Source organism: Thalassophryne amazonica, chromosome 18, assembly GCF_902500255.1.
Source record: "Thalassophryne amazonica chromosome 18, fThaAma1.1, whole genome shotgun sequence".
Taxonomy (NCBI): Eukaryota; Metazoa; Chordata; class Actinopteri; order Batrachoidiformes; family Batrachoididae; genus Thalassophryne; species Thalassophryne amazonica.
Genome location: NC_047120.1, coordinates 60,655,089 through 60,675,634, shown reverse-complemented (window position 1 = coordinate 60,675,634; position 20,546 = coordinate 60,655,089). Strand labels below are relative to the sequence as shown.

At 40.2% G+C, this 20,546-nt stretch overlaps 1 protein-coding gene across 1 annotated transcript; it reads right to left on the bottom strand.

The window, feature by feature from the left end:
* Positions 1-7,165: 7,165 nt before the first annotated feature.
* LOC117530620 (cGMP-dependent protein kinase 1-like) lies at positions 7,166-16,252 on the bottom strand. The gene is made up of 11 exons (XM_034193504.1): positions 16,242-16,252; positions 15,070-15,080; positions 14,954-14,964; positions 14,787-14,797; positions 14,730-14,740; positions 12,619-12,748; positions 12,264-12,327; positions 9,811-9,888; positions 9,634-9,728; positions 8,210-8,275; positions 7,166-7,230 (listed from the first exon to the last, which is right to left on the bottom strand). Exons 1-11 carry the CDS (start codon positions 16,250-16,252, stop codon positions 7,215-7,217), a joined length of 504 nt encoding a protein of 167 aa, XP_034049395.1. The 3' UTR covers positions 7,166-7,214.
* Positions 16,253-20,546: the final 4,294 nt, after the last annotated feature.

Here is a 20,546-nt window from a genome sequence, read left to right as displayed (position 1 = left end):
AGTGTGTTGCACTGCAAACCCTGGGCCTGATGGCAGCTTAAGAACTTAACTTTTTGGGCGGTTATGAATTAATTCCTCTCTGTAAAATCACACAAATTATTCATGTTTATCTGCTTAAAACCAAGCAACTCTCTGCACTTAAATAATTTATCTCTTGCTGTCTGTTTTTCCTCCTCGTTAATGATAAAAGATCTGTCCTGGGTGGTGACGACAGCACAGAGGATTGTAGTTGCTGAGCTCCTGACTGAGACTCTGTGTATGCTGAGCGCTTGCGCCATCTGCAAAGACAGCAGCCACTCGGGACATTCCCTGTTTGCTCCTCTGCCATCGGGGAAGAGGTACCACACTATAAGGACATAGACAAGTATAAGGAACAGCTTTTTCCACAGAACTGTAGCCTCCGTCACCCCACCCAGTCCCCCTCCCACAAACACAGACATTCAGTAACGGATATCAACATGTGCAATAAATAATATAGTCTGTTTGCATATCTAAAACTGTCATACCTACTAAGCATTAAGCACCTGAAAAAATTAAACACCTTTCTTCTTTTTTCTTTTGGGGGGGTATTTTAAGAAGATCTTTCCATCCTGTGAAGCTGTTCATTATTTTTTGTTTTGTTTAAAGCTGCTGCTGTGTTGTTTTTGTGTGTAGCTGTTTGGAAAGTGCCACCAGAATTTCATTACAGAAATGGAATGAAAATAAACATCTATTCTGTTCTATTAAACAACATCTGGTTTGTCCTTGACAGAGCGGTAAGAGGCAAAAGTTGATAATTTTTAACTTTTAACAGCAAGTGCTATCATGGTATGCCACTGCCGTGGACACAGCCAGGGGTGGTGGTGGAATTTTTTCTATCAGAATTAGAATCCGAATCTGAATTAGAATACCCTTTATTCACCAAGTATCTACAAGAATACAATGAATTTGACTCCAGTTTGAGCTGCACTCGCTCTGTAGGGGCACATATAAATAAATACTAAACACTGAATAATTCACAGTAAAAATGTGCAAATAAAACTAAATGTGCAATAAAAATGTGTGCAAAGGAGAAACAGACAAACAGATTGAAGTTGTACATGAGGTATGAATGAGTTTTCTGGCAGGTTAAATTGTTCATCAATGTGATGGTCTGTGGAAAGAAACTGTTCCTGTGTCTCGTTGTTCTAACGTACAGAACTCTACTTCTGTAACGTCAGCACATCAAACTGTCATTGAAAATAATGGAATATCCGGTTTCTTTCTGTCGCTTACTGCTGACGTGAATGCAGCTATAGCATTTTCTACTTCTGATCACTTCCTCAACTGTGATTAGCCAAACTACAGGAATGGTTACATTACCATGTATTTGTGATGCTAATTCACAAGAGGTTATTACAGTACAGTAGTGTTGAGAATAATAGTAGTGCTATGTAACTAAAAAGATTAATCCAGGTTTTGAGTATATTTCTATTGTTACATGGGAAACAAGGTACCAGTAGATTCAGTAGATTCTCACAAATCCAACCAAGACAAGCATTCATGATATGCACACTCTTAAGGCTATGAAATTGGGCTATTAGGGAAAAAAGTAGAAAAGGGGGTGTTCGCAATAATAGTAGTGTGGCATTCAGTCAGTGAGTTCGTCAATTTGTGGAACAAACAGGTGTGAATCAGGTGTCCCTATTTAAGGATGAAGCCAGCACCTGTTGAACATGCTTTTCTCTTTGAAAGCCTGAGGAAAATGGGACGTTCAAGACATTGTTCAGAAGAACAGCGTAGTTTGATTAAAAAGTTGATTGGAGAGGGGAAAACGTATACGCAGGTGCAAAAAATTATAGGCTGTTCATCTACAATGATCTCCAATGCTTTAAAATGGACAAAAAAACCTGAGACGCATGGAAGAAAACGGAAAACAACCATCAAAATGGATAGAATAAACAGAATGGCAAAGGCTCACCCATTGATCAGCTCCAGGATGTTCAAAGACAGTCTGAAGTTACCTGTAAGTGCTGTGACAGTTAGAAGATGCCTGTGTGAAGCTAATTTATTTGTCCCTCTGTTAAATAAAATACATGTGCAGAAGAGGTTACAATTTGCCAAAAAAAAAACACATCAACTGGCCTAAAGAGAAATGGGGGAATATTTTGTGAACTGACGAGAGTAAAACTGTTCTTTTGGGTCCAAGGGCCGCAGGACAGTTGTGAGACGACCCCCAAACTCTGAATTCAAGCCACAGTTCACAGTGAAGACAGTGAAGCATGGCGGTGCAAGCATCATGATATGGGCATGTTTCTCCTACTATGGTGTTGGGCCTATATATCGCATACCAGGTATCATGGATCAGTTTGGATATGTCAAAATACTTGAAGAGGTCATGTTGCCTTATGCTGAAGAGGACATTCCCTTGAAATGGGTGTTTCAACAAGACAATGACCCCAAGCACACTAGTAAACGAGCAAAATCTTGGTTCCAAACCAACAAAATGAATGTTTTGGAGTGGCCCTGCCCAATTCCCGGAACTAAATCCAATTGAGAACTTGTGGGGTGACATCAAAAAAGCTGTTTCTGAAGCAAAACCAAGAAAGGTGAATGAATTGTGGAAGTTGTTAAAGAATCTTGGAGTGGAATAACAGCTGAAAGGTGCCACAATTTGGTTTACTCCATACCTCGCAGATGTGAAAGAAATCATGAAAACTGTGGTTATACAACTAAATACTAGTTTAGTGATTCACAGGATTGCTAAAAAAAAGCAGTTTGAACATAATAGTTTTGAGTTTGTAGCGTCAACAGCAGATGCGACTATTATTGTGAATACCCCCTTTTCTACTTTTTTTTACTAAAAGCCAAATTTCATAGCCTTAAGAGTGTGCATATCATGAATGCTTGGTCTTGTTGGATTTGTGAGAATCTACTGAATCTACTGGTACCTTGTTTCCTATGTAACAATAAGAAATATACTCAAAACCTGGATTAATCTTTTTAGTCACATAGCACTACTATTATTCTGACCACTACTGTACATCTCAATTCAATTTAATTTATTACATTTTATATAGCGCCAAATCACAACAAAGCTGCCTCAAGGCGCTTCACACACAAATAAGGTCTAACCTTACCAACCCCTATAAAGCAAGCACACAGGTGACAGTGGTAAGCGAAAAACTCCCTCTAATAATTAGAGGAAGAAACCTCAAGCACACCAGACCCAAAGGGGTGACCCTCTGTTCGGCCATTCTACCAACATAGATGACAATAAAAAATATACAGGAAATTTGGGGAGTCCATGCTGGTGTCCAGGATGGGAGGCTTGCAGAAGAAGACACCCACTCCCATTTCTGGATGGAGCTGCAATTCAAACAGAGAGAAAAATACAGAATCATGAAGACTACAAATAAATAATTTGTCAGCATTAAGCAACAAGAAAAACAGAAGAAGTATATCAATAAACTACTTACCCCTGATCTTGACCCCATCATCTCTGACCCTATCACCTCTGGTCCTATCACCCTTGACCCTGCTCTGCTTGATCTCAGAAGCCACTCAGTGGTCTTTTTTCATATCCAGTATGATGTGAGAACTGAATCCTGGCCTGATGACATCCTGTCAAACATTCACTCGATGCCACTTACACCATGTGCATGTCCACTCTACCATGTGCGAGCAGGAATCTACCATCAAGCCAGTAGATCTTCAGGAAAACCTGTTGAGTCACATTTAATTGCTTCAACAGATTATCACTACCACGTTATCCTGAACCTGAAACCGATTCCACCGATGGAACAGTTTCTGCTGTGTAAAATAACTGTGGATGGAAAATAAATGTGTGACTAATGTGAGTCGTGTTTATGGTCGGATCAAATTCACACGCGACCTAAAATAGCTCCTGAGGAATGATGAGAGATCCTGTCGGGGATTCCTTCCTCTTTTAGGCAAACACGCCATCAGGCTTCCCCTCTGACCTTTTGTACCCCTAAAACTCCGCCCTCCCAGATCACAGAAACCCGATTCCTGAGCTGCAGCACCTCCCACCCTTCATTTATCTCACACCCTGGAGGTTTAACAAACTTAAAAAATATATAAATATTGTTCAAAAGGCATCTGTGTAGATTTTTAGGTTATTTAACATTAACTTATTTAACAGAGAAACCAGCAACTAAAATGAAGACAGACAAGATCAAAGTGAAGATCAGAACCGGGAGCTTGAAAAGTGATTCTGTTTGACCAGAAATGTTTTGGCTCTTTGGCTCATGATGCTTCCAAGAAAAGAGTCTGGGGAGTCCTGGAGCGTAGGGTGGTCAGACTGTCACATGCCTACTGGTTTCCAATTACCAGCTTGGATACTTTACTGGAAACTTACCACAAATAGAGCAAACATCACAGAGGACACACAGCTGACACCTGAAGTCTGGACCGCACCAACACAGCAGAAATGATCACATACACGTGTTTGTCAAAATGAGACAAAATGTTTCAATAATGGGATATCCAGTCCACCGTGCTGCATCATCCAATCACAGTCAAACTCCACATCCAAATAAAAGTCAATTTCTGATGGTATTTCAATAAGATTAATTTAAGGAAGCTCTGATTTGTTGTAATAAATCAGTTCCTATCAGGATTAAAGATAACTGCAAGTTTCTACCTAAAGTTTGCGGGATTTTGGGGATTTTGTGATGTTCCGTAATGCTGTCATACCAACTCGACGCGTCCAAAGCCTCCGACTCCGAGGGTGTCCACGATGTTGAAGTCGTTGAGCTCAGACTGGAGAGAAGAAGGCATTCTCTGCTTCATACCTGTCAGGACCAAAGACAGAGACATAGTCAGCAAACAGGAAAAAGATTGATGCAGCTACTTCACCTTCACGTCGAGCGCCGCAGCAGCAGCTCTGGGTCAAGATGAACCGTAAAACGGGTTCTGAACACAGAGATTTGTAAAGATGCTGTCGCACCTGCAGCATTTGACCACGTGGAAGAAAGGGAACTTCTTTGTGGTTTGGATGGAGAAGGAAGTGATGGGGAAGGATGAGGGAGAAGCAGGGAGACTAGTCAGCTGCTCCCTGTGCCGCCTGGCTGTGATGGGAATCAAGTCCCTCATTACTCAAATCTGGCTGACTGAATCCACAAATCCAGAGTTCAGTTGCACGTGGTTCTTCTCAGCTGGGGTTCAGACCACAGGAATGTTAATTATGATGTCTTCTATCAGGACAAAATGTCAGGAAGTGTGCGGAAAACTCACAACATTCATCTGAACATTCTTCCTCAGAAGGAATATTTTTGGGTTTGGTCATTGATTCTGCAGAAGAACATCGATCAAGTCTTTTGTTGTCAGGAGAACAGTTCGGCACAGCATTTGTAACAGAGCTGATTCAAAGGAAGAAGTCCACGCCCACTTTACATGGTGAGGAACAATGATGGCATGACAGCAACTCCTGGTTCTGATCTGGTGGCACCGGGTGGGCAGATCCTCCAGCGCTCTGTGCATATGTGGCTTTAATGGGTCAAGAATAGAATAGGACTGAACCGAATCCAGAAACAGAACTCCTCAGGGGTCCAGGTCATCCCAAAAATGTTCTACAATCTGATGCACAAAATGAAAAACGGCCAGATTTGAGCGTGAAAAAAGCTGCTGGATGTTTGAGTCCATGTGGCAGTGCTCAGAGCGATGCTACGACTGAGGAGATCCTCACACGGGTTTGTCCTTTTGAACAAACCGGGGGGTTCCTGCGGGCAGGAATGCAGCGCTGGTGGGACTGTATTTTTAGGCTGTGCTTCAAACACACACACGCATGTGCACGCATGCATGCACATGCACACAGACACACGCTTTTTTCACCCATTTCCTGCTGATCAGACACTCAGCGTGCCCCCGCACTTAGGTCAACACACTGGGAACAACTTGTGGGTCTTGCACAAGGGCGCTTCAGTGATTTCCTGTCTGATACAGAACTGAACCGAGGATCCTCTCCTAACATGCCTGTCACCTCCTCTTCAGGTTTTAAACCCTGTGTTTGGAATAACACAGAGTCTCACTCTCACAGACCTACTGAGGCTCAAAGTGACACGTTTTACAATGTGAAAGAAAATAAGCTTCTTTTCATGTTACATTTTTGTCACTGTGAAGTCCAGCTGGTGTTTTTGTGCTTCTGAAAAGGCTTTGAGGACACGCTTAGCATTTTGTGTCAAAGTTGGGACGAGTAGCCCAAACATATTTTTAAAAAATCACCTTTTTTTTCCTCTTTTCATATTTTCAATGATGGCAATGAAACTTTTTAATTGTCTTTTTAATATAAATTACAGTGACTCAGGTCATTTAATCTGACAGTTTCAATCAAACTCTAACAACACTGTGTGTGTGCGTGTGTGTGTGTGTGTGTCCATATCAGATTTCTGTAGAAACAAAAGCCTCCATCGACACATAGACACTCTGAAAATAGTTTGTCGTACTGAGAAACCGCAGCTTTCAAATCCTCTTAACCTTCACACTGCCTGAGTGCCTTTCAGCAAGACACAGCCTCTGACAGGTGTCCTGTTCCAGTCACAGACAAAAACATGTGTCTGTGAAAAGGAAAGACGCTGCTGTGATGTTTGAGTGCAGGGGATGAAGCTTTGATGATTTCAGGAGTCAAACTGTAAAAGTTCCTGAACTTATATTTGACTTAACATCAGCCAAAAACAGCAACAACAATGACAACAGAAGCAACAACAGCAAGAACACAACAAGCTTTTGCACATCGTATCTGCATATATGGCTGTTTGGGCTCCAAGCCCCGCCCCCTAAACCTGACCTTTAAGGTACGTCGATGAAGGTTCTCAGTTTTCCAGGTAAGAACCATGTAGAACTTTATTCTGCAACACCTGCCACATCTGGTTAGTTTTAAACTGTTGAAACATCTTGAAAACCAACAAGGACTCCAGGTGGAGACCTAGAAGAAGTCCCTATAGTTCCACCACAGTTCCTTTTCAAACTGAGTTACTAGTTCCATTGTACAGTTCTAGTTGCTGGGGAGGACAAGCATCTAACTTACAATTACCATAGCAACACTCCTGATGGGCAGCAGGATACACGTTGAACCGATGTCAGAATGACTGACATCGACGTGGACATGGACGTGCACACGTGTGTGCCTGTGTGTATTTAAAGTGAAATTCTTGATGACCTGATTGCATTAAACGTACTTGGCTTTGACCTCGGCGTCCTCGTAGGCTCTGTTGACACGTCTTCTAATCCACCAATCAATGCTTGAATGAACTGAGGAAAAAAAAAAAAACAAACAACCAATCAGAACAGAGCTTCCCAAATCAAATTTTAAAAAAATCTATGTGGAGTTTTTCCACATACATTTGAATAAGAATCAACATTTTAAAACTGACTGTAAATATATCATTTTTCAATGCAATAAGAATTAATACATTTAATACTTCTTTCCAAAGAGAGAAATAATTCATTTAATATTTTTTATTTTGACAACACCTGTCTGTGCCATTTTTATATAAACTTGAAAAGGAGAGAAAGCTTTCTTTAAAAAATAAATAATAAATAAATCAGATCAGATTATGTTTTGCCTGTAAAATCCAGTAATTTTATTGAATATACTTATTTCAAAATGAAACTATTTTTTAACTCAGTCAGGATTGATCCGTTGAAATTTTTTCATTACTGGTGATTAAATGATATTAAATATGCAATCAAAGCAATTTGAAGTATTAAAACGTTATGACAGCGTTATACTGTAGTCAGTCATGGGGACCAGCAGGGGGCAGCAATCACTAACTATCTGACAACTTTCTGAAATTAATTAAGGTTTCTGTTGCCGCAAATGTTCTGGAAACATGTTAAAAAGCTCTCTGTGTACAACACGTGAATATTTTGAATATAAAGAGAACATTCTTGATCTGGTTTGAAGGATCAGGACTGACTGCATCCTGGTTCTGCAGTCACAGCTTCGTGGAGAGAATCGCGCTCAGATATCATATCTTCTTTTTGTGGTCCATTCTGGTGAAGAAACACACAAGCGCCTCTCTAGTCTCAGCCATTGTAGCTTGGAACTGCGTTAGAGTTGTTCCTGGTGTCTTGGTGGCTTCCCTCACTTGTGACACAAACCACTTTTTGTGTTGAATATTTTAATTTAATTGAGGTCACACATTTATTTATCTGAACTGCCTCTGTCTTTTTCACGTGCTCCACGTGTCACTTCCTGTGCTGGTAACCATTTGTGGGCGTGTCTTACTCTCGGTCGATGACCAGGCAGGTGACGGCTTCAATGGCGATGACATTCGCGGTTCTGATGTCCTCACTGTGGATCACACACACACACACATAGTGTAAACAGTCAAAGCCCACAAACACAGCTTCCAATATAACATAGGGGGCGCTGTTTACCACAAACGCTTCTTACTGGTTATGTCCACCAAAGATGTGTTTGTCTAACTATTAGCAGGGTTACGTCAAAACTACTGCACAGATTTTGACGTAATTTTCACCACAGATAGATATTAGGCCATGGAAGACTCCATTAAATTTTGTAGATCTGGATCCGGATCCAGATTCTGGATCAAGATTTCACTTTATGTAGGCTTTGAAGCATTATGTTAAAACTATTTCACAGATTCCCACCACATTTTCACCACAGGTAAATATTAGGGCATGGAAGACTCCACTGAATTTGGAGGTGATCCGGATCCGGATTGGTGGATGTCAGAAATCTCAGGATTGCTCTTGTTATTAATGTGCTACTCGCAGTGCCCTCCAAAACGTATCAGGCCCCTTGGTATTTCACACATTTTAATTTGTTTATGGCATTTTAAATACAAAAGAGGAGAAGGATTTTCTTTCACCAAACATCAAATCTAGGTTTGCATCTCAGATGTACCTTCTGACAAATTGTAGCTGAACTTTCAGGTCTTCTTTTAAGAAAATCCTCCTCTATACCACTCCATCATGAAGCTGTATTAACTGGGATACAAAATGCAAAACATGCACTGTGCACAATTTCTACAATCACAGCCACAGAAGCCTATAATGTCTTCTGGGTTATCTGGGTGTCTTGGTGGCTTTCCTCATAGTGTTGCAGCTTAGCTAAATTTTCTATAACAACTGTTCATTTTGTGACTAAAGCATGAAATTTGGCACATATATTTCAAATTAAATAATGCTTATTTTCAGATGTGGAGGCGTCCTGGAGCTGAACTCTAAAGTCACAGTGATTTTCATTTCTGGATGTTAAAAGTTCTGTACGTTTTATCTTAAATGTTAAAATGTAACTTCCCAAGGAAGAAGTTTGTGTTTAAGAAATATATGGATATTATTAAAGTTCCGAGTTGACTTTCGGGATGAAAAGTTCAGGATTTGGAGTAAAGTGTTTGGGTTTGAGTTTAAGGGCTTAGCCATCAAGGATTTGAATCAAAGGGTTGGACGTGAGCAGAGATGAAGGATCTACAAAGAAGACCTTCATTCCACACAGATCCTGAAGCCCACTTTAAGATGTGACCTTTAATTACTTGAAGTGTCATTTAAGGATTTTGGGGGTTCAGGATTCAGATTCAGGGGACTGGCGGTTTTCGTGTTTGTATATAGGAGGTTAAGAGTTGATTTGTAAGTCCAGGGTTCAGATTTTTTGTGATTTAAAGTTCATAACAGGGTGGAGGACCTCACCCCTGCAGTGCTCTCTCTCCAAACCAGTCTCCTTTGACAAGCTCTCGCAGGTGAACTGGCTCCTCATTGGCTGAATCCTGCTTGGTCACGTTCACCTGGTGGGAGCATGATCAATATTACTGATTAGTGTCAGTACAGCAATATGTGAATCAATAAAGTAAATCAGGTTGCTCTTACCACACCCTTGCTGATAATGAAGAAGGTGTCACCTCTGGCGCCCTGTCTGATGATGTAATCACCCTCTTTATAATGAGTCTAAAAGTAAAAGATTTAAAATAAATCATATTTAAACATCATCAGGGACACTGAATAAAATTAGCACCAAACAAACCAAAGCTGATGTGTATTGACTCCTTCAATAGGACAAGAAATAAAAATAAAAATACTGGAGAGAACCATTATTTTGAACAATTATTTTGTGATTAATCAGTTACATAATTTTATTGTCGGAAAAAAGTATGCCATACAAATAAAGAACTTTATATGAGGTCTATCAGAAAAGTATCCTACCTTTTTATTTTTTTTTAAAAACTATTGGATTTGAATGACGTGCGATTACACCAATCATGCTTGAACCCTCGTGCGCATGCGTGAGTTTTTTCACGCATGTTAGTGACGTCATTTCCCTGTGGGCAGGCCTTGAGTGAGATGTGGTCCCGCCCTCTCGGCTGAATTCCTTTGTTTCACACGCTGCTTGAGACGGCGCGCGTTGCTTTATCAGAATTTTTTCTGGACCTGTGAGGAATATCCGAGTGGACACTATTCGAGAAATTAAGCTGGTTTTCGGTGAAAAGTTTAACGGCTGATGAGAGATTATGGGGTGTTTCTGTTGCTGTAAGGACTTCCCATGGAGCGGGACGTCGCGCAGCGCTTCCAGGCGCCGTCGTCGGCCTGTTTCGACCTGAAAACATCCTAATTTAAGGCTTAATTCACCCAGGATGTCGTGAGAGAACAGAGAAGATTCAGAAGAGGCCGGCATGAGGACTTTATGCAGACATTCCACTGTTTAAGGACATTTTGTAATGAAAGACGTGCGCGCAAATTCGCCGAGTCGTTTCCGTGACGACTCGACGAATCTGTGTGCGCCGCGACAGGAAAAACACCTCCGTGTTGAAAACCATTTGTAAAATTCAGGTGGCTTTTGATGGCTTTCAACAAGTGAGTAACTGAGAAATTGTTTAACAGCTTGGGCATGTTCCAACTTGCCCGTTAAGGTTTCCAACGGAGGTGTTTTTCCTGTCGCGACCCCCCGCGGTGGGTCCGGCCCGACATGCGACTCTGCCCGCACGTTCTTTCATTACAAAATGTCCGTTAACAATGGAATGTCCGAATAAACTCCTCATGCCGACTTCTTCTGAAAGTTCTCTGTTCTCTGACGACTTACTGGGTGAACAGAGCCTGAAATGTGGAAGTTTTCAACTTGAAACGGCGAGACGCTGCCGCCTCGAAGCGCAGATCGCCGTCAGGCACTGTGGGCCGTCCTTACGGCGACACTACCAGACCAAAATCTCTCATCAGCCGTTAAAATTTTTAACGAAAACCAGCTGAATTTATCGAATGGTGTCCACTCAGTTGTGCCTTATTTTGCCTAATTTTGATCAAACAAAGCAGCAGTCTCTGAGCCATTCCTAAACAATGAAAAATCGACGAGAGGGTGGGCCACTCCTCACTCAAAGACTGCCCACAGGCGAATGACGTAACCGACAGGCGTGAAAAAAACTCTTGCATGCCCACGAGGGTTCAAGCATGTCTGATGTAATCACACGTGATTCAAATCCATATGGTTTTTGAAAAAAATAATAAGGTCGGATACTTTTCTAATAGACCTCGTATGCAGTTTTTCAGTGGATAAATGATGAAAAACCAGCAAACAGTGAATATGTGATTGAATTGGTTTAAATCAATTTACAGTCTGATTTTTGTGTAAATCCATTTGAAATCTTATTCTTTATACCCTGATTAAATCCAATTTAAACTATATTAGCAGTGAAAATCTGATTAAGATTTTTAAAAATACCTTACGTGTTCTAAAAGCATATCAAAGCATCTTAAAGTACTACAGAGAAGATTAAATCTACTTAAAAGAAACTAAAAATCCAATTTAAAAGATTAAAAGTAGTAAACATACTTGCAATGTCTGTTTGTATGGATTTTTTTATTATTGGATCGTACCCTTTAAGTCACACTGTGCACAGATGTAACTTTTACTATTTCATCTTTCAGGAACAATGACAAAAACGGGTTTTGTTGCAGCATTTAATTTAACTTTTATTTAACCATGTTAGTCCCATTGAGATCAAGATCTCTTTTGCAAAGGAGACCTGGACAATTATAAAGTTTCCAATTCATCTAACCTGCATGTCTTTCTATTCGATTCTATTTCTAAATATTTACCATTATATTTTCTTTATAACTGACTTGACAAAGAAATTCCTGATCAGATTATTTTCTGAGGGATGAGTCGACTGGCAGCTACAGTCTGTACCATTCCTCACCAGGCGATGGTGCTGTGGCTTGTGTTCCTGACTGGCAGAGGGGAAGAAGGTGACTTTGACCCTTCTGATGTTTCAGTATGTTTGCATAATAAAAGAGTGTGGCTGCACATCAAGTGATTGGTGTGAATGTTTCACCTCCTCCATAACGTCGGCCAGTTTGCTGAGTGTTTCCTCCGCAAGACCCTCGAAGGTCGGAACGCTGCGAGAGATCAAACATCAGCAGATTAACAGCTTCTCAGACTTGCACAGTACTTTAACTTTCTTTAAGACTGGTGAAACTGAATCAAAATCTGAAACATGCTTTGTTTCAGCAAGCAATCCCGTGTTTCTAAACCTCAGCTGGTGCTCATCTGTCGTTGAAAAATTTCAGAAAAAATGCCCAATTTGATATTCCACATCCACCCGAAAACAATTCCACTTCCACCCGAAAACAATGTGGTGAATGTACCTGCATCAGGTGACTGTCAGAAGCTCCAATTTCCTGCCTCACCTCTTCAGGAAGTCCATGTACTCTGCGTGTTTGATGAGTCCCGTTCTCATCATGATGGTCTGGTAACACTGTCGATCAATGGCCCACAGCTTCACCTGGGTCAGAGCTGAAACAGGAAAACGACACACACCTTTAACAAAGCAGCTTCACCTGGGTCAGAGCTGAAACAGGTTTAAATGAACACACGGGTTAAATAAAGCAGCTTCACCTGGGTCAGAGCTGAAACAGGTGAAATGACAAGTATGTTTAATGAAGCAGCTTCACCTGGGTCAGAGCTGAAACAGGAAAACGACACGCACCTTTAATGAAGCAGCTTCACCTAGGTCAGAGCTGAAACAGGTAAAACGAACACAGGGTTAAATGAAGCAGCTTCACCCGGGTCAGAGCTGAAACAGGTAAAATGACAAGTACGTTTAATGAACAGCTTCACCTGGGTCAGAGCTGAAACAGGAAAAACGACACGCACCTTTAACGAAGCAGCTTCACCTAGGTCAGAGCTGAAACAGGTAAAACGGCAAGTACGTTTAACGAAGCAGCTTCACCTGGGTCAGAGCTGAAACAGGTAAAACGACACGCACCTTTAACGAAGCAGCTTCACCTGGGTCAGAGCTGAAAGAGGTAAAACGACACGCACCTTTAATGAAGCAGCTTCACCTAGGTCAGAGCTGAAACAGGTAAAACGAACACACAGGTTAAATGAAGCAGCTTCACCTGGGTCAGAGCTGAAACAGGTAAAATGACAAGTACATTTAACGAAGCAGCTTCACCTGGGTCAGAGCTGAAACAGGAAAAACGACACGCACCTTTAACGAAGCAGCTTCACCTAGGTCAGAGCTGAAACAGGTAAAACAACACACAGGTTAAATGAAGAAGCTTCACCTGGGTCAGAGCTGAAACAGGTAAAACGACACGCACCTTTAACGAAGCAGCTTCACCTGGGTCAGAGCTGAAACAGGTAAAACGACACGCACCTTTAACAAAGCAGCTTCACCTGGATCAGAGCTGAAAGAGGTAAAACGACACGCACCTTTAATGAAGCAGCTTCACCTGGTCAGAGCTGAAACAGGTAAAACGAACACACGGGTTAAATGAAGCAGCTTCACCTGTGTCAGAGCTGAAACAGGTAAAACAGCAAGTACGTCTAACGAAGCAGCTTCACCTGGGTCAGAGCTGAAAGAGGTAAAATGACACGCACCTTTAATGAAGCAGCTTCACCTGGGTCAGAGCTGAAACAGGTAAAACGGCAAGTACGTTTAACGAAGCAGCTTCACCTGGGTCAGAGCTGAAAGAGGTAAAACGACTCACGCGTTTAATGAAGCAGCTTCACCTGGGTCAGAGTTGAAACACGTAAGACGACAAGTACATTTAACGAAGCAGCTTCACCTGGGTCAGAGGTGAAACAGGTAAAAAAAACAGGTTTAATGAAGCAGATTCACCTGGGTCAGAGGTGAAACAGGTAAAAAAAAAACACACAGGTTTAATGAAACAGCTTCACCTGGTTCAGAGCTGAAACAGGTTAAAAAAACACAGGTTAAATGAAACAGCTTCACCTGTGTCAGGGTGAAACAGGTAAAAAAAAAAACACACAGGTTTAATGAAACAGCTTCACCTGGTCAGAGCTGAAACAGGTAAAAAAAAATACACAGGTTTAATGAAACAGCTTCACCTGGGTCAGAGGTGAAACAGGTAAAAAAAAAAACACAGGTTTAATGAACGAGCTTCACCTGGGTCAGAGGTGAAACAGGTAAAAAAACCACACAGGTTTAATGAAAGAGCTTCACCTGGGTCAGAGGTGAAACAGGTAAAACGGCAAGTACGTTTAACGAAGCAGCTTCACCTGGGTCAGAGCTGAAAGAGGTAAAACGACTCGCGTTTAATGAAGCAGCTTCACCTGGGTCAGAGTTGAAACACGTAAACAACAAGTACGTTTAACGAAGCAGCTTCACCTGGGTCAGAGGTGAAACAGGTAAAAAGAACACATTTAATGAAGCAGCTTCACCTGGGTCAGAGCTGAAACAGGTAAAACTACAAGTACGTTTAACGAAGCAGCTTCACCTGGGTCAGAGCTGAAACAGATAAAACTACAAGTACGTTTAACGAAGCAGCTTCACCTGGGTCAGAGCTGAAACAGGTAAAAAGAACACACAGGTTTAATGAAACAGCTTCACCTGTGTCTGAGCTGAAACAGGTAAAAAAGAACACACAGGTTTAATGAAACAGCTTCACCTGTGTCAGAAATGAAATAGGTAAACGACACGCACGTTTAGTGAAGCAGCTTCACCTGGGTCAGAGTTGAAACAGGTAAAAAGAACACACATTAATGAAGCAGCTTCACCTGGGTCAGAGCTGAAACAGGTAAAAAAGAACACACAGGTTTAATGAAACAGCTTCACCTGGGTCAGAGCTGAAACAGGTAAAAAAGAACACACAGGTTTAATGAAAGAGCTTCACCTGGGTCAGAGCTGAAACAGGTAAAAAGAACACACAGGTTTAATGAAACAGCTTCACCTGGGTCAGAGCTGAAACAGGTAAAAAAGAATGCACAGGTTTAATGAAACAGCTTCACCTGGGTCAGAGCTGAAACAGGTAAAAAAGAACACACAGGTTTAATGAAACAGCTTCACCTGGGTCAGAGCTGAAACAGGTAAAAAGAACACACAGGTTTAATGAAACAGCTTCACCTGGGTCAGAGCTGAAACAGGTAAAAAAGAACACAGGTTTAATGAAAGAGCTTCACCTGGGTCAGAGCTGAAACAGGTAAAACGACACATTTAATGAAGCAGCTTCATGTGAGGCAGTGCAGAAAAGATGAAGTTTTTTTTAAAGCAGCAGGGCTGGTTTGAGCGTGCTGGACCTCACTGATTAAAAAAAAACTCAATTACATGCAGAAGAGTACACGTGTAAATGTAATACATGTGTGGTTACGTGCACTTTGTTTTTAGCACTGTAATCTGCATATGAAAAGCTGACATCAGATGAAAACAGAAATAGTATCACTACAGGAAGCAGGTGTTGCCATGGCAACTAGACACACAGCAAAGTGTGATATTAATGACCACTTATGTTGAATGTGACTTCAGAGTGTAAAAAACACAAACAAACAAACCACACTGACGTTGCTGATGAGTCTTTGTGACTCGGACGGGCTGACTGACAGGCACAACGTGACGTCTTCCACACCAGCACTGCAAAAATCTCAGTGGTCAACTCCCACAGTGTTAAAATTAACACTCCTGCCTTTTCATAGGTCTGACCTAAAATTCCTCATTCAGTGATGTTCACAGCATGTGTCACTCACAAGAACTCCTTTTATTCATTTCTGCGTCAACTCGTGGACACACTTAAAATAACACAAAGTGTTAAACTGCACCTGTAGCAATTTGAAACAACACAAACATAACAAAGTTAAACACAGTGTTAAAATAACACTTCTCAAAATGTGACTCAGAGATTCTCCTGCACAAATGCCAAAAAAATCTTAATAAAAATGGCAGGTGCTGTGATGTCACAGCAACGCAAAAGATTCTGCGAAAACTGTATAATAAATAATTGTCTACTTATTCTGTTAATTGGAAAGTTTCTCTTTTCTTGGTCATAATTTAACAAATCTAGACCGGGAGTACTGAGCGGCCATCTTACTACACCCAAACCTGAATCCACAGAAACCTCTGGCCTGGTTTATAACTGCACACTCACAAAAAGAATTTTAATGTATGCATTGTGAATTATAAAAACAAAGTACACAGCGTACGAACAGGATCAAAATGTGACTGACAGCATTACACATATAACGCCTTGTCGGAATGAGTCATGACACGTTCATAGATTTCGCCATCATTTGGATGAGGTGTGACATTCCTGCCTGCTATACTGGCATTGGTATGAAACAATTAGTTTTCTTCTTGCAGTGGTATATTAAAACGGGCCCACGCGCGATTTTTGCTGCTCACATTTCAATAGTAGAGATTTCATCTTAATAAAGATGGCAGCGCTGTGATGTCACAGCAGCGCAAAAGATTCTGAGAAAAATATAATAATAAATGTCTACTTATTCTGTTAATTGGAGAGTTCCGTGCTAGTTTTTGTAGTGAGCTTGTCGAAGCTTCTTAAAGTTTGTTAAAATGATTTCTGTAAGTGAGCGTAACGTCAAAATTAAGATGAAACATAATCAAGGTTGTTATGACTTGAGGACTCACTGTCACCACCTAGTGTTGAGACTTGCTCTGCTTATTTAATGTTTTTTTTTTTTTTTTTTAAATCATTCCACTGCTGCCATCACACTCAAGTGGCTCAATTTCTGTTCCAGAAATGTTTCTTTTCCTGCTCTTCCTGTCAGTTTCCCTGATAAGTTCCGGCTTCAGGTCATTTGAATATTCATGAGGTGTTTTGCATTGACCATTTGTGGTTGAATGTGAGCGTGTAGGGGGCGGGATAAGAGACACATCCATCTGTCGCACAGTTCAAAGCAGTTTGTGACTTATAAAGAGGATTTTTATCTATCAGGTGTGCGCATGAACACTTTTATAAGTCTGTTTTGTTTTGATTGAACATTATTTTTGCCTTTGTTTGTGTTCACTATGAATCCTAAGCAATATTTTATAAATGACTCCCCTGGATTCTTTAAAAGCAGCACGTATGTTACACCTTCAGAGCCTTTAAATATTAAATTCATAATTTGATATGGATGCACATTCATGAGCTGTCCAGCGAGTGGCATAAGAGCACGCATTGACTTCCTTACAATGCGGAGTCCAGTACGTGGTTTGAAAGACGTATTTCAAAGGTTTCAAAAGGTTTTGTATCTTTGCAGCAAAGAAAAGTTAGGTTTTTGTCCCATTCATCTTTTCCACTTATTGTGTTACTCTGCTTTCATTTCTGATCTGTTGTATATTTTGTTACATATTAGGTTACATAGTTGTCAACGTCAGGTTTTTCCATGCCACACATCTTTTTGCTAGCTAAACTTGTTAGCTCCCATGAAGGTGCTTCAACGGGTTGGATATTACATTGGCCGAATAAATCTGCATTTTCTAATGGTAGACTGCATCAACGTTCAGCAGATTTGAGTCAGTTTGTCATCGTTACATGTCCTGATATGTTGGCAATGGAAAAGATGGTACACTTATTGGTTATTGAGTTATTGTATACACAAGCTGGGTTGGAACAAGGGTTGGAATCAGTCCTATGCTTTTCCCACCTCAGGGAATAATAACATCAAATGTTTTTCGATCAATCAATACATTATTAAAACAATTATGTCAGTAATTACACTTTAATTTAAATGTGAAGTTATCCAAAAAAGAATCCTTGTCATTTTGGCACAGATCCAGACCAAGAGGTGGACCAAGCTTTAGATCTTTTCTCTTTGATCAGGTTCAAAAGTCAACAGTGGATCCCATGGCTGTCCATCCATAGGTGTGCTTTGGTCCAGATCCAGTGTTCAGTCTGGGTGGAGGTATGTGCTTTTCTGACTGCTCTTCTACGTGACAAATGGATTTTGTTAAGAAGAAGAAAGGTCTTTATTCTTGTTGTTCATACATGGACACTCCCATTTAACCATCTTAATTACAGCTAGACACAATTCAGCCACTAGGGGTAGTAGGCAGTCACATTCTGGCACCTGGGGACCAACTCCAGATGTAGAGATGCTGCCTTGCTCAGGGGCAGACAAAAAGGGCAGACAGTAATGTGTTTGATTTTGATGGGGTGAGGAGACCAGAGGAAATCCATTCAGAAAATTAATGGGGGCAGAATCAAACCTCAGACCTTTTTGCTGTGAGGAAACAGTGCTAACCACTGAGCCACAGTACTACATGTTCAGCCGTTGACACCGCTGAGATCCAACAGAAAAGATTTAAGTTGACTTAATGATTAAAAAACAAAAAAACAAAAACCCAAAACAAAATCAACTGATGTTTTGCAGTTGTTTATGACAGGTCATGTGTTATTTAAGCTGGAGTGTATTCTTCTTCTGCTGCAGGAAGTCACAACTGTTGGGTGTAGTAAGATGGCTGCCGTGACACTTCCGGCGGCGGTTTGAGATCTGGTTCTTGCTGTTCTGGTTCTCTTCTTTACTGCCACCTGCTGGAACTTTCAGGCATGTCGTTTCTGCCGGTTGAAAAGAGTTGGAACACTTTACGCCTCCTTCATCAGCACCATAATTATGTCATTATTCACTTATTCGTATAGAACAATATATTAAATGTTGCATTAACATAAGACTCAGAAAGATGGATTTTTGTGTCATCTTATGACTCACTATTTCACGTCTCTCCACCTATCTCATTACTGTAACTGACCATTTCGACTAGTAGCAGGTGATCATTTTGACTTATTATCTTTCATAACTTACTATCATCTCGTAGTTTGTACGCTGTTAAATGAAAGGTTTCTGCCTGGACTGACAAATCGCTTTTGTATCTGTACATGAAATGTTATTTAATAAAAAACTAAAAAAGCAATTTGCTTTTTTCTTCTTTTCTTTTTAAACAGCCTTTATTTTTCAAACAGACCAAAGAGCTTTGGCAATATCAATTTAACAGTCATGCCAATAAAGCTTTTTTAAATACAGAAAAAGAAACAACATGAGGATATAATAATAATATTAATAATAATTAGTTTGAAAGCTACGAAATTCAAAGAAACATGTCCACAACGTTCTTTTTAGCACAAATTTGAGCCCATTTTTTGTTCCTGTAAATGACAACTGTTTTCATTTAAAAATATTACTGATTCACAGCCAAATAAAAAATATTAATGAAATATTATGAATATTAATGAAAATTAATGAAATGTGACTATGCTCATGGTTGAAGTAAAAATTTAAATATGAACTTGATGTTACTTAGTTAATTTAAGATTCCCATTTATTTGTCAGATTTTTTTTTAATTAAGTTCAGTATTTTAATTTACAACTCAAGAATATAATGACATTGCCTTCAGATTTTGAGGTTTCAAAACTTCTTCTTTTACAAAGTAAAAAACAAAATTATCACAAAGCCAAACATTTTTCAAATATACAAATACGCGTACATCACAAACACGAGTTTCATCACATACTGCCATAATCATCAGCTTTAGGAATCCATATGTACAGAAATATTTCATTTATCTACTGCTGGTGTGAAATACATCGATCATAAATCTCTTTCACATCTCTTGTTAAATCTCAAATCATGGTGCTAGTCTGAAATTTAGCCTGATTTGACAAAATTCTTTTCACAAATGAGATTTTGAGATCACATGACCTCAGGCGTGACAGAGCGTTCACTGTGACATCATCATATGTGTTCTAGGGCTTAAAACAAAGAAACATGCAAGTCAGAAAAATACTGTTTATCAGAAGTCACGGAAATGAGAATTTAATACTGAGAAAAAGCACAAAAGGCCAACAACAAGCTCAAGAAAAAGCAAAATGATTGTGAACTTAATCAGGCCGTAAATGTACTGGAGAAAAAGTCAAGCTAGCTACAGGCGTTAGCTAGCGGAAGAGGCTCCATGATCACTGTAACCATACAACACTTTACGTAATAAAAGTCCAAATGCAGCTTTGTCATAGAGCTCTTTTTCTCTCTGTGAGCTTTGTTGACCTTATTCTGCCTCTTGTGGTGAAAAAAGAACAGTGTTTCCAGTGTTTCATGCAGAACTCACAGATTTCACAACAATCTTTTTTTTTTTTAAATCCCCAAATCACAACAAAAGCAGATTTGTACCAAGATGACACAAAATTTTAAACAATATTTTAATTTTTTTTTTTAAAGTATACAATACTTAAATCCTTTGTCTGTTGTTTGCATTTCTACAGCAAACTGCATGCACTTTTAATTCCTATTACTTCATTATCGCTAGCAGTCCTCTTAGCTCGTTAACAGTCCTGTTAGCTTGTTATCTGTCCCGTTAGTTCTTTATACAGCAGTCCTGTTAGCTCT

What these genes read in the sequence shown, in the direction of transcription:
- LOC117530620 (XM_034193504.1), bottom strand. An exon ending in TACATGGACTTCCTGAAGAG is followed by an intron (nt 12,328 to 12,618) that starts GTGAGGCAGGAA and finishes GATCTCTCGCAG; the next exon opens with CGTTCCGACCTTCGAGGGTC. An exon ending in TGGCCGACGTTATGGAGGAG is followed by an intron (nt 9,889 to 12,263) that starts GTGAAACATTCA and finishes TTTTACTTTTAG; the next exon opens with ACTCATTATAAAGAGGGTGA.